Source organism: Macrobrachium rosenbergii, chromosome 23, assembly GCF_040412425.1.
Source record: "Macrobrachium rosenbergii isolate ZJJX-2024 chromosome 23, ASM4041242v1, whole genome shotgun sequence".
Classification (NCBI taxonomy): domain Eukaryota; kingdom Metazoa; phylum Arthropoda; class Malacostraca; order Decapoda; family Palaemonidae; genus Macrobrachium; species Macrobrachium rosenbergii.
In genome coordinates, this window is record NC_089763.1 from 15,028,495 (window position 1) to 15,040,994 (window position 12,500).

Below are 12,500 nucleotides of genomic sequence, written 5' to 3' on the forward strand. Positions count from 1 at the left end.
TTAAAATATACTGAAATGAATTTGGGTGCATGCAATCTTTCAGTGGTAACTTTGGAAACTGTGTATTCTATTAGAGAGAGAGAGAGAGAGAGAGAGAGAGAGAGAGAGAGAGAGAGAGAGAGAGAGAGAGAGATACTTACATTTCAACAGCAAAGTTGTAAGTGGCATCCCAGGCCGGTAGTAGAATATCCGTCCAGATGTAAATGATGTCCTTCTGAATATCTGATATGGCTGTGTTGAATTCAATTACTAAATACTCAATGTTACTTTCTTCTCTAACCCAGATTGCATCAAAGGTCTCTTGGTTTATTAATGCCTCTTTGACTAGTGGAATTTCTTCAGTAATCCAGCTTTTTACCGATGAAACGGTCGAGTTCACATCACGCAACCAGGAATCCCAAATCTGATCAGCTGGGGAGGAGAGTCGAGCCACGAAATTATCATCTACGTAGTCCAAGGAAGGGTCGTACTCAAAGAGCAACTGAAGAATACACTGAGTTTTCAAATTCAAGCCAAGACGGGCATCTTGCTCCCACACACCGAATCTCTGATGGTCTAAGATGACTCCCATTTCCAGTGGGTTGTGTAACCCAACTCTCAGGCGCCCTGTCTCGAAAGGCTCCATCTCTTCCTGCCCAATCTGCATTTTCATTTCTAGTTCGGGGAAATACTTATTGACTGTAGTTGCAAACACCCAAAAATCGCTAAATTCTTTTGTCGATCCTTGAAGAGAAAATGATGCTGCAGAATCCTGAATGTAGCCAACAGCCTCATAGTTGTATCCCCAGTCACTCTCAGGAGCATATATATCTAACAGAAGATTGAAGTGATTATCAGTGACATTGGAAGACGTTGATACAAATACTTCCTGAAGACTGTCCTTTGAAAGGCTCCAGTATTTCAAGGAATACTCTGCATCACTTAAAATGGAATCCACAACCATAGCTTCTAATGTTAATGAAAAGTTAGAATATGGCTGTGAAATATTCACCCGTAGATTCTGTTCTCCCCACTCTGTCACTGGATCAAGATTGAACATCATCACGACGCTCCTCTCGGGTGCATTTCCATCGATCAATTCACCCAGTCCAATCAGAGGTGTGTCATACAGTCTGGTAAGGTTCCCATTAAATGTAATAAATTCATTTTCTGGGTGATCAAACACTGCGGTTAGCACATGCCTATCCTCATCGAATAATGAATCATCATCATAAATGACTCTGAGGGCAATTGGTGGCATCTCCGAGTCATGCTCGTTCCAGGTAAACCTAGAAGTGAAATCAAATTTCTTCGTCCTGCATTCAACAGAGGTGTTCCAGTGTACTGTCTGGTTAGGAAATATTACCGATATGTCTTTAACATAGGCATCTGTAAAGAAACCAGGTTGCTGTTGGAAGAGGACATCAAAACCAAGTTTCTTTCTATTGAGTTCAAACATCAGACTGTTATTCAGGTGAAGCGAATCCACTGACAGAGTGCCACCTAGGGCAAACTGACCCCCAAATGCCTCACCAGACATCATCATGTGGCGACCCCCACTCAAAATTTCTTGATGTGCTTGCAGTCCATAAACATCCCATGGAGGTGCATCTTCAGGTGCATCACTAGCATGTAATCCTAATTCTAACTTATAGTCATCGAGATCATCCCTTGTTTCTAAGTTAATATGTACATAACCTGGCCAATACATTGGGGTCATAACTGTAAAGACTTTGTGAGAATTCCATCCAAAATGTAAGTTGATATATTCTTCCAAGTTACTCTTCACACGGATCTGTATGCGTTCCCAATACACAAGATTGAATTCTAAATCTAAAGAGGTTAAATCTCCAGCCAGCTCTTGTAGCTGTATGTCGGTATGTATTTTTGCTCTGACCAGATGGCTTGTATCCCAACCCCTGATTTTCATTCTCAACATATATTCATTCAACCTAAGTAAGATTATCCCAACTCGGTCCTGAGCAGGGTCCAACTGTGCAGAGAGTGTAAACCCAAATTTACCCACTCTCGCTTCAGTTACAACTTTGCCATCACCGAGGGCAAACTGTAGTGAGATCATTTCATATTCTTCAGCGGGTAGCCATAAAATCAGCCTCATATCACTATCACTCCAACCAAAGAATTTATTTAATAGTTCAATTCCCATTTTCCCTGTAGGGTATTCAATCACTGCCATAAATGAAAAGCCGTGAGCCCTTTGTATTGAAGGCGTCTGTAACTTAAATACCTCATACCCTTCAAATGGCGTTATGAGGTGTGCTGTAATTGCTTTACCCATCAACTCATCATCAGCAAGGTTGAAATTGAATTCTATTGTTTCATCATGTGTATAAAGGCTAAACAGAAGACCAATGTTGCTCCTTTTTAAGACATATTTGAGGTCAAGATCCTGCAACTCGTCATAAGGCGTTGAAATATAGAGCCTTGCTCCTCTCCCAAAGTCATCATAGTCAGCATTGAATCTAATAATTTTAAATTTATAACCAACATTCCAAGATATATATCCAGTTTCATCTTTTAATGATGACCCAAAATTGAAGAAATACTCGTTAAAGGAAAACTGTATTGTTTGGTAGTCTGTCCAATAATTACTACTGCGAATAATCAGAGAAGTCCTGACCCCTAGGAAAGCACTGTGGAACTCAAATTCAAGAGTCCTTAGTTCAAGTTCAGTGTAATGAAGCTTGAATTTTGTATTCAGTTTGGAATTTATGCTTTCTATTTCAATATGATAATTAACTGTTCTTTCACTATGGGAAAACGATGCCGAGATTCCAAAGATATGCTCTTTATTGTGAGTAAAGTTAGCTGAGAATGCAAAGTTGTCAATCTCAAAGTACTGAAAATCTCCATCAAAAGTATAATCATTGTTTTTGGATGAGTATTTTCCTTCTAATCTATATGACTGGTGTCTGTCTCTATCTAACTTCCCAGTAATGACCACCTCCTCCTCAGAAATGAGTGGTGACATTACAACTAACATGACGCTGTAGTTCTCAACATCTGCTGTGAGTCTGATAGTATGTTCCACTTCTTGCAAAGCAAGTTTGCCTGTTGCCAGAATATTGTTTTTCCAGTCGACATCAAACTCAAAAGAATGATCACCAACAAAATGTGACATCAGCTGAATTTCAAACCTCACTTCATGTTGCCTTTCATTGTAACTGAGTTGGCTGTTGAGGGAAGTCTTAGTTGTCCCTAAGGTTAACTCGCTTTCCAGTTTCAAGTGGATAAAGCCTCGAAGGCTGAACTTTAAGTCAAACTTGTATTCACCAGTTTCCAGGACAGGAGAGATCAACTGGGCTCCTAGGTTGAATCTTTCAAGACTCAGATCATCTGTCCATGTTAAGAGGAACTTGTGCTCAACCGCAGGTTTTGGGTAGGAGAAAGACACGGTAAGTGAGCCACTTGCCAACAGAAATCTGAGATGAGATTCCCATTCTGATGTAGCAATTAGAAGGCGTCTTTCCGATACGAATCTGTTTTTCAAATCTGTCTCATACAGCAGTCTGTACAGTAGTTTATTGCCTTCCTTTAGCGATATCTCAAACTGACCTTCCAATTCAAAGACATTAAAAACTGGAATTTTCAGTATTAATTCATATGGATCAGAGAAGTAAGCACTGAATAATTCAACATTTGTTAAGATGTATAACTGATTATGGAGGGAATGTATATTCAGTTCATGCCGTGAAAGAAACTGGTCTTTGAGTTTAAATGCCAGAACGCCAGTGACATTGAGGAACTCAAAATACGTCCCCAACTTTGTATTTAGGTCAAAAGTCAAAGATTCTAATTCCAAGTCATCTGATTCAAAATGAACATGTAAACTGTTTTCATTTGGACTTGGAAACAACAGTTTCATCTCGAGGGAGTTCTGCAAGATATCAAGAGTTACAGTTAAATCCTCTTCCTTGTTAATGACCGCGGATGCCAATGTCTCTTCTTCTGATTTGATCTCAAACACTGATTTAAACGAAAATGGATACTCTAATTCATACATGAGAGTTGCATTGTATGGAGCACTGCTCTCAGGAGGTGTAAAGGTAGCATATGCAGACATTTTCCTCAAGCTAATATCAGCTTCCAGTGAGGTAGATAAGTTTCCTAAATATGGGGTTTCACCCTTGATGATGATCTTATCCGCACTGAATATGACTTTAGCTGTACTTTCAGCGCCATTTATATTCATTTTTAGTATAAAACCAGCTCTGCTAAAACTAAACTTAACATCAAAGTTCTTCCAGGTATCATATGGGGTCTTCACTCCAAGTTCAAAAATGGTTTTCTGGTTTTCTCTGATAAAGGCACCTTTGATGACACCAGTCTCCTCAGCATCCACAAAGTATTTACATGCAAATTCATACCTTGTAGGAGAGAGGCCTACGGAGACTTCAGCTCTTCTCTGATCCCACTGCAGTGTGGCAGAAGTTAATGACTCTTCACTCTCTGTTTTAATGGATGCTGCGAAAGACACTTTTTTGATAGGCGACCAAGGCGTTATCAACCCAGCTTCAATCTTTCCCCTCTGAGCTTCGATTGCAAGCCCTATAGTATTAGATTCTGGCCATGATAAATTTGCATGTATTTCAATCTTTTCTCCAGTGGCAACAGAGAATACAAAAACAATCTTTTCAAAGCCAATTATGGGAGTCTGGAGGGATACAGTGCTGGAAAAGGGATTAGTTTCATAGTCAAGTTCAAGTTTCCACATTTTATTATTATAAGAAAGTAGAGACTCTGCATGCCCTTCATTCCACTTAACACCAACAGTAAGTTCTCTTAATGAAGCAAGAGGAGTATTTAAAGTCCATTTTACATCAACTACTCTTAAATCCTTGGAGATTTTTGTTAGGCCATCAAGACTAATCTTCTTAGACCATTCAATGTAGCTGGCAAAATCAAGGAGGAAGTGTTTATTATTGTTAACAACTTCCCACTTAATTCCTATGCTCAGTTTTGGTAAATATTTCAGCTGTGTGTTTGCACTAATTATCAGGTCAACGTGCTTCGGATTCCTTAGTCCTTGTATCAAAATATCTGTTTTCTCACCCCAAGTAAAGGATATGTACGACAGATTTTTCATGACTTTCATATCTCCAGCATGAAATTCTTTAAGATCATAAAAAGCATTTATAACCAAAGGGTTCTCGGGATCTTCTGTGCTGTCCAACTGCACATCTACAGTTGCCTTCATTTCAGCAGGACGATACACATATTTCGTGGTGAGGCTGTATTCCTTTTCACCATACTTCATCTTCAGGTTGATCTTATTGCCTTGGTAAGCTGCACGCAACACAAATGGTTCTGTCCATGAACTGTTGACTGCAATGCTGAGTCTATTTCCTTTTGCTTCTACATACCATGCTTGCAAAGCTATGGTTTGCATTTTATGATTAACAAAATCAAGGCCCACTTCAGTTCCTTTCTTCAAGTTTTTCTTGTAGCCAGTGATGTTAAAATTAGTGTATTTATCCCAGTAGAACACAATGTTGGTGTTGTCATAGCTAACTGCTGCATCAAGCACAGATGTTGAATCATAATCCCAAAGGAATTGGAATTGGAAAGCATTTCTTATTATCTGAATGTTAAAGGGCTTCAACCCAGTCACTTTTCCACCGAATTTAATTTCAAAGGCATCTTTACTTGTCTTGGCTTCCAGGGTAACATTTCCAGTAATTCCAAAGATTTCTGCCAATCCAGCAGCATTTAAGGAAATCTTTTCCTTTCTCATTGAAAGGTCAGCTTTACCTTCAATAATGTGTTCATCCACTGTCATAACCACAGAACCATACATCTTCGATGGATCGGATATGTCATATTTCATACTACCAGATATTCTAGAGGGTGTTCGAAGTTGGGTGAAATATTCAAATATTCTGGGAATAATTTCAGCTTCAAAATCAGCAAAAGTTTCCGAGTATTTTAAACTCATTTTTCCACTACCTTTCACAGATCCATAATATGACCCAATTTCAAAAAATAGGGCAGAGTTTGATTTTGACCAAGTGACACTTAGCCCCAGTGGATTAATGAAAGGGGAAACTAAAGATGCCTTAAATGACCCATCAAATCTTGCTGATGACAAAACAAAGGTGAATTCAAAGGTTGTCTCTTCTATAGATACCATCAGACTGACAGAGTTCTGTTCAGCAAATGTGTATCCCAGTCTCACGTCAAATGAAGAAAAGCCATAAACTGGTAATCTACCAATGATATTCACTGTACCATAAGGGGAATGAATATTGGCAACCACATTAAAGTGGAAAGTGTCAATCCCATGCTTATAAGAGGCAGTGAAAGTGAGAATCCTTACCTGATACTCAACATGGAAGTGATGAGAGAGAGTAAAAGGAGATTCAAACAGGATGTCTAGTTTCACACTGTCCCAAGGGGTTGCTACAGAATGCGCCTGTGTGTCCAGAGTAGCATCAAATATGATAAGTCCTTCTTCATTAACATCAATTTGCATCTCTACTTTATAAGCGCTGCCTTGCTGACCCATGCTCCACGTACCTTCATAAGATTCATAACTTTTAAAGCTTGTATTAATTAAAAACTTCCCGGCCATAAAGGAGTAAGGATAACCAAAAGTTTCTAAAGTTAGCAATACCATATGATCCTCAAATTGACCTCTTACATTAAGTGTACCATCATAAGCATATCGCAGTGAATAGGTTGTGTTTTCCTTCCTTGAATTTAAATCAGCAAGTGTTAGTCCTACCAGGCCACTTTTATAATCTTCACCCATCACAGCTCGAAACTCGAAGTCTAGGTTAGATTTCTGACGAATCAATTTGAATCCTTGTGAATCAGATAAGCGATGTGCTATTTCCGCATCTAATATATATTCTCCTTGACTGAAATAAGAGAGGTCTGCTTTTATCCTCCCATTTGTATGTGATTTTCCCTGCCTCCAAATCGTGTCAATGCCAAGGCGGCCTCTGCGACTTTCAAGACCAAGAGAAACTCGACCTTCCAAGTCATAATCGAAGTTGAGCGTTACATTCCTAATGGCATCATACGGTGCAAAAATGTTTATCTTCAAATTATAGGTCGTCCAGGCGTTATCATGTTCCTGGTCAACACCAAACGTGTATAAATCTTCATTTGACAAAATGTTTACATACAGCTTGTAATTGTTTACTAATCGAATTGATTTAGGATACGTAAAAGTAAGATTAAACGTTTTGAAACTCCGGTAAGGGGTATCGCAGAATACATTCAGCGTCATAGTGTTCTGGAATTTTGATATTTCTCCCTGAACCTCGAATTTACTCTCATCCTGAACACTAATGAACTTGATGCTTTCTGATCCCTCTTTCTTATAGACCAGTTCATAATGGTAGTTCTGAAAGCTGTGGAGGCTTGATGTCATGTCTATCGTGACAGATCTTGAGTTTTCCATGGTCTCGTGGACTCCTTTCAGTGTAACATTGCCAGTGGGGGTTGTTAGGTTAAAGGTCGCAGTCCCAAGGCCTCCCTTCAAGTTGTATCCCGCTGAAAAATCGATCTTATCATAAGACTTATCAGTTTCTAACTGAATTTCCAGGATACCGCCATCCTTTGCAATGTTGCCAATAGACGAAAACTGGATATTTAGTGGATGACCGAGTATCTTATGAGAGTAACTGCTAGTAATATTAACTTTATTGGGCAATAATTTATACATAGCTTTAACTGTTAATGTATTCTCCTGAAGGAGTTCAAACTGCATCTCTGATTTGCTTCCTGAGAGAGAGACGTCAAAGAGAAAATGTGTGTTGTTAGAAGGAGGTTCGTAAACACGCAGTGTTACCCCTAAACCAGCCTGTTCAGCAACATTACGTGAAACTGATAATGTGGTTCCTAATTTATACTCATCCATCACTGTGCTTTCAATTTTTGCATCTAACTCTCTCTCTTTCAACTCAGCTGATAAGTCAAATTCAAACGCATTATATCCATTCAAATCCAGGTTAATCAAAATATTGAGGGGTTCTTCAGGAATAACTATATTGTACTTGAAGACGAATTTGTATCTCTCTGAATCACTGCATCCTAAATTCACAGAAGTATCGAGGGACAGCTTTTTAAAATCCAGTTCAGACATACCATTAAATTCGAAGCAGAACTGCGGTACATCCAGTGTAACTGTCAGATTGTAATGACTGTCTGCTCTTGCATTGACGGTGAAATTAAACTTGTCAAAAGACTCAAATGGTGTACTGAACCTCAGATATGATTCTGGTAAGCCAGCAAGAAGACTGGCAGTTATCCAGCCCTTCTCCTCATTCCAGTCAACAGCTAGATCCATTTTAAAGCCTTCTTCAGGATGAGAAAAGCTGAAATCGATAACTGATGACACTGGCACGTATATCTTACTGTCTATGGTAATGTAGAGTTTGCCAGGATCCTTTGTCGCTTTAATTAGTCTCACCTGTACATTGGCTTTCTCTTCATTAACAGCCAACTTCAGTGTGCCTGCCAAGCGACTTATGGTGAGCTGGCCTGTCATTTTACTGATGGGTTCAAAATCAGAATTCATGTTCATGTTAATCTGTTGTTTCGCTGGCCTGATGATCCAGTTAATGTTGCCTTGTAAAACTTTGAAGGTGGATTCATCAGCTTCAACAATTTCAATATTGATGTGAAGAATTTTGCTATCGAGTTTAATGAGAATGGTGTATTTCCTTTCGTCTCCAAGGGTGAGGTGACCACTCAATTTATTGTTGCGAAACTTGTACTGCAGCGACAATGCCCACGGAGGTGAGGCCTCGCCAAACGTAACAGTCGCTTGTAGACGACTCTCAATATTTGTTAATGTGAAAAAGACACCCATGTCTGATTTATATATTTCTCCTAAGTAAGGTATGTTATAATTTACTCCGAGTTCAAACATTACCTTCTTATCAAAGTCCAAGGTCAAAGAGGCATTTCCGCCAACTTCATAAATGTCCTCATTCAACTGCAAATGGCCACCAAAATAACCCCCAAAGTGACTATCTTTTATTTTAAGGTCAGTGTCGATGCCAAGAGTGTGATTTTCAAAACCTTCTAGATTACTCGTTAGTTTTGCCTCACCTTTGAATCCATAGTCATAATCTAGAGTTGCAGTTAAGAGAAGGTTTCCACTGTAAAAAGTACTGTTGTCTTCATTGGCATATGCAGCCATAACTACAGCATCGAACTGAGGGTACACAGAATTGAATTTAATTTTGAAACTAACAAGACTGACATCATTGACCAGAACGCCAAATGAAATATCAGGTATTATATTTTTCCCCTTTTCATAAGTTAATTCAGCCTTGTATTTTGTATCAGGAATGGTTGCTTCTGCCTGGAATACGACACCATTCAAAATGTTACTTTTCAAGTGGGCAGCATAATCATTAAATTGCAGAGAAAAATTCCCCTCAAAATCTGACTTCAAATCCAGCATGACAACCGAATGAAATTTGGGCTCTGACAGAGTGATATTGGCTGAAAGGTGATATGAAATGAAATCTTGGTTGAACCACTCATCATTTAATTCCCACTGACTCTTTCCCTGAACGTAAAAATCAGGACCATACCAGAACTCAAATGACCCAACATGTCCAGACATAAAGTTATGCTGCCAGATGAATTCCATTTCTTCTAAGAACGCTCCTGTCACTTTCAAATGGAGATCTGACTTATCCTTTTCCAAGGGACCATCGGTTTTGAGCGTTACTTTGAAAAGAGACGAAGACTCTTGCATGAGATCAAGCTCATAGTCAGTTTTGTCACCAACTGTCGTAACGTTATATTTAATGACATAACCATCAGTCCATGGAGAGTTGAAATGGAATTTGAAATCCACCTGTGACGACCAATCAACAGCATTTAGTGACATGTTAGCCTTAATCATGTCATCAAAACCCAGAATGAGAATCTCTATGTCATACAACCAATTGAATGATTGCTTATAGTCAGAAGTATACCCAAACTTGAATGCCTGATCATCCCATAATCCAGATACTTGTGAAACGAAAACGCCTGAGTCTTGCTTAAAATTAAGACCAATTTCTAGATTGTGATCCATGACATTAAGCAAAGAGAGCTTTCCTTCTGCATTTGTAAGTTTATGGTAGTAATCCCATTCAGTTTTCAAGTCATAAGTAATTGTGAATGTGTTTATAGAACCCTCAAGATCATGTAAGAAACCATAACTTGTAATCTTTTGATGATAAGCCATCAATGCTTGAACTTCATCATGATTCAGATGGAAGTGCACTTTAGTTTCACCTGGATAGATGAAATTTATAACAGACTCGATGGTGAAAGATTCAACTACAGGCAACGACGATTTGAAGTCGGCAAAAACATTGACATTTTCATAATCATAATTTCCTGTGATGTTCACAAATACAGGCTCATTCCATGGAGAATCCATTTCAATTGCTCCAACAAATTTGTTCATCTTCTTGTCTCTCTTTTTCATACCAGTAAACGACAGCATCACTTTCTCTTCAAAGCCAACTTGAATATCAAAGTCAAATGCTGACTCTGTAAGATTGTATAAGAGCCTTCCGTTGAAAGGCGTTTCTAAGACTGGAGCCTGGGCACGTAGCTCTAACCCCAGGGACTTCTCGTAGTAATCATTTCTAAGAGAAGTGTTTACTTCTGCAGCCCATGGAGTCATTTCTTGTGTGAGAGCAAAGGCGAATCCTGAATTGAATTGCTGGTCTTCCGAGTTGTGATAAACGCTGAAGCTGGAGTCACATGTCCCATCATCACTGTATTGCAATGTCATCTCAAATTTCTCTGGGAGGTTGCTGTGAACCATTCCGTGGAGCTGTGGCATTTAAAGGGATAAGACAACACACGTAATGATAAAATCTCTGAAAACTAATTCAATATAAATACTAATACTGTACAACTAAATGTATATATATAAAACAAACCAGATTTTTCTTTAAATCACTTAGCACTCTGAACAAGTTCTGATTTTACTAAGCAGAGTTGCAAATACTGTATTGTAAGTCACTCATATGCAGGTAGCACTGTACATAAACCATACTATGATCCAAATGGTTGAGATCTGTCATTTACCTGTGAGTATTCATGCTACAGTCATTTGTCCTGATGATGCAACACCTTCAGTTGTTTCTAAGTAATATAACACGCAAAGTTTACCTTGACCAGAGTATTATTTCTATGAAAACCTAAGGACAGAACTGACAATCACTGGTTCAGAAAGTGCAGCTTATTTAAGGAAAATAGTAATGAAGCAAGTGGAAGATGGTACAGTGCTAAAACAGAACGATGATTTTAACAACTTGGGATCAATGACAGCAGAGGAGGGAGGTACTGAGAAAGTGGTGAGACAGAGAGTGAAAGAAGCATGGCAAAAATGGAGGGAAGTAACTGGAGTTGTTTTAGACAAGAAAATGCCATTAAGGCTCAAAATGAAAATTTATAAGACAGTTATCAGGCCTGTACTATTGTATGGGACAGAAACTTGGGCACTTAGAGGAAAGAGGAGGGACTGTTGGAAAGAACCAAGATGAGGATGGTGAGATGGATTGCTGGAATATCACTACTGGAAAGGAGGGAGAGTCAAGATATAAGAAGAAAGTAACGTAAAGGAGAAGGCTAGAGAAGCTCGTCTGAGATACTATGGCCATGTAATACAGTAAGAAGAGAGGTTGAACCAATCAAGAGAGCTAAGAACATGCCTGTGATGGGGACGAGGAGGAGGAGTGTGGGCCGTCAGCGGATCAGATGGATCGATGTGGTGAGGAGGGATATGGGTGAGGTGGGACGGGGGGAAGCAGATGCAAGGAATAGAAATGGATGGAGAAAGTTGACTTGAGCGGCCGACCCTGCTATACAGTGGGATTAATAAGATTGAAAGAAGAAGAAAAAGAAGAGTAATGAAGCCTGAATTAGACAGGGACACAGAATTCTCTTTCCACACCGCAACTCAAGAAAATTCTACTGAATGTCTAGACATTCATTATCAAATAAGTGTAACAAGAGTTACGTTTGAGACAGCTACACAGTAGTGTCGTCAATACCCTGACTATGAGTAAGCCAATCTACCATGGTTAAACATGAAAAAATATATCAGTTTCAGTTTACTTCTACAGATTACAGAATGTCCAGATAAAGATAAAGTAAACCGTCACTTTTAACACAGATTGTAAACGCTTTAGTTCTCTAATATCAACTGTTACACAAAATCCCTTACACACTGAGAGATTACTGTATAATAAAGACTTGCCAAAATTAACCAAATAATATGGATGCATAGATAAAATATTTTCCTGTCAACCCAAAATCATCTCCTTGGGAAGCAAAAGTAGGAGATATGATGGTCACATAAGTAAACTCTTAATTTCTCAATTTCCTAACATTTTTTATGTTTTCCGTTGAGAATCTTTATATCTAAGATAGGGAATACAGTCATGAAAATTTCTCTCCATGGCAGAATTCTAAATAAAGTTGGGAAGAGCGGACTCTGCCCTACGGCTATCACAGTCGCAAAGGATAGA

The 12,500-nt window shown here is 38.9% G+C and overlaps 1 protein-coding gene across 1 annotated transcript in view; it reads right to left on the reverse strand.

Annotated features, from left to right (window-relative positions):
* The window catches only part of LOC136851018 (uncharacterized), a 115,969-nt gene that overhangs the window by 62,737 nt on the left and 40,732 nt on the right, over positions 1 to 12,500 (reverse strand). The window contains exon 29 of the mRNA XM_067124992.1: positions 141 to 10,798. Coding sequence (XP_066981093.1) covers positions 141 to 10,798 — 10,658 coding nt within the window. The remainder of the gene's footprint in view (positions 1 to 140; positions 10,799 to 12,500) is intronic.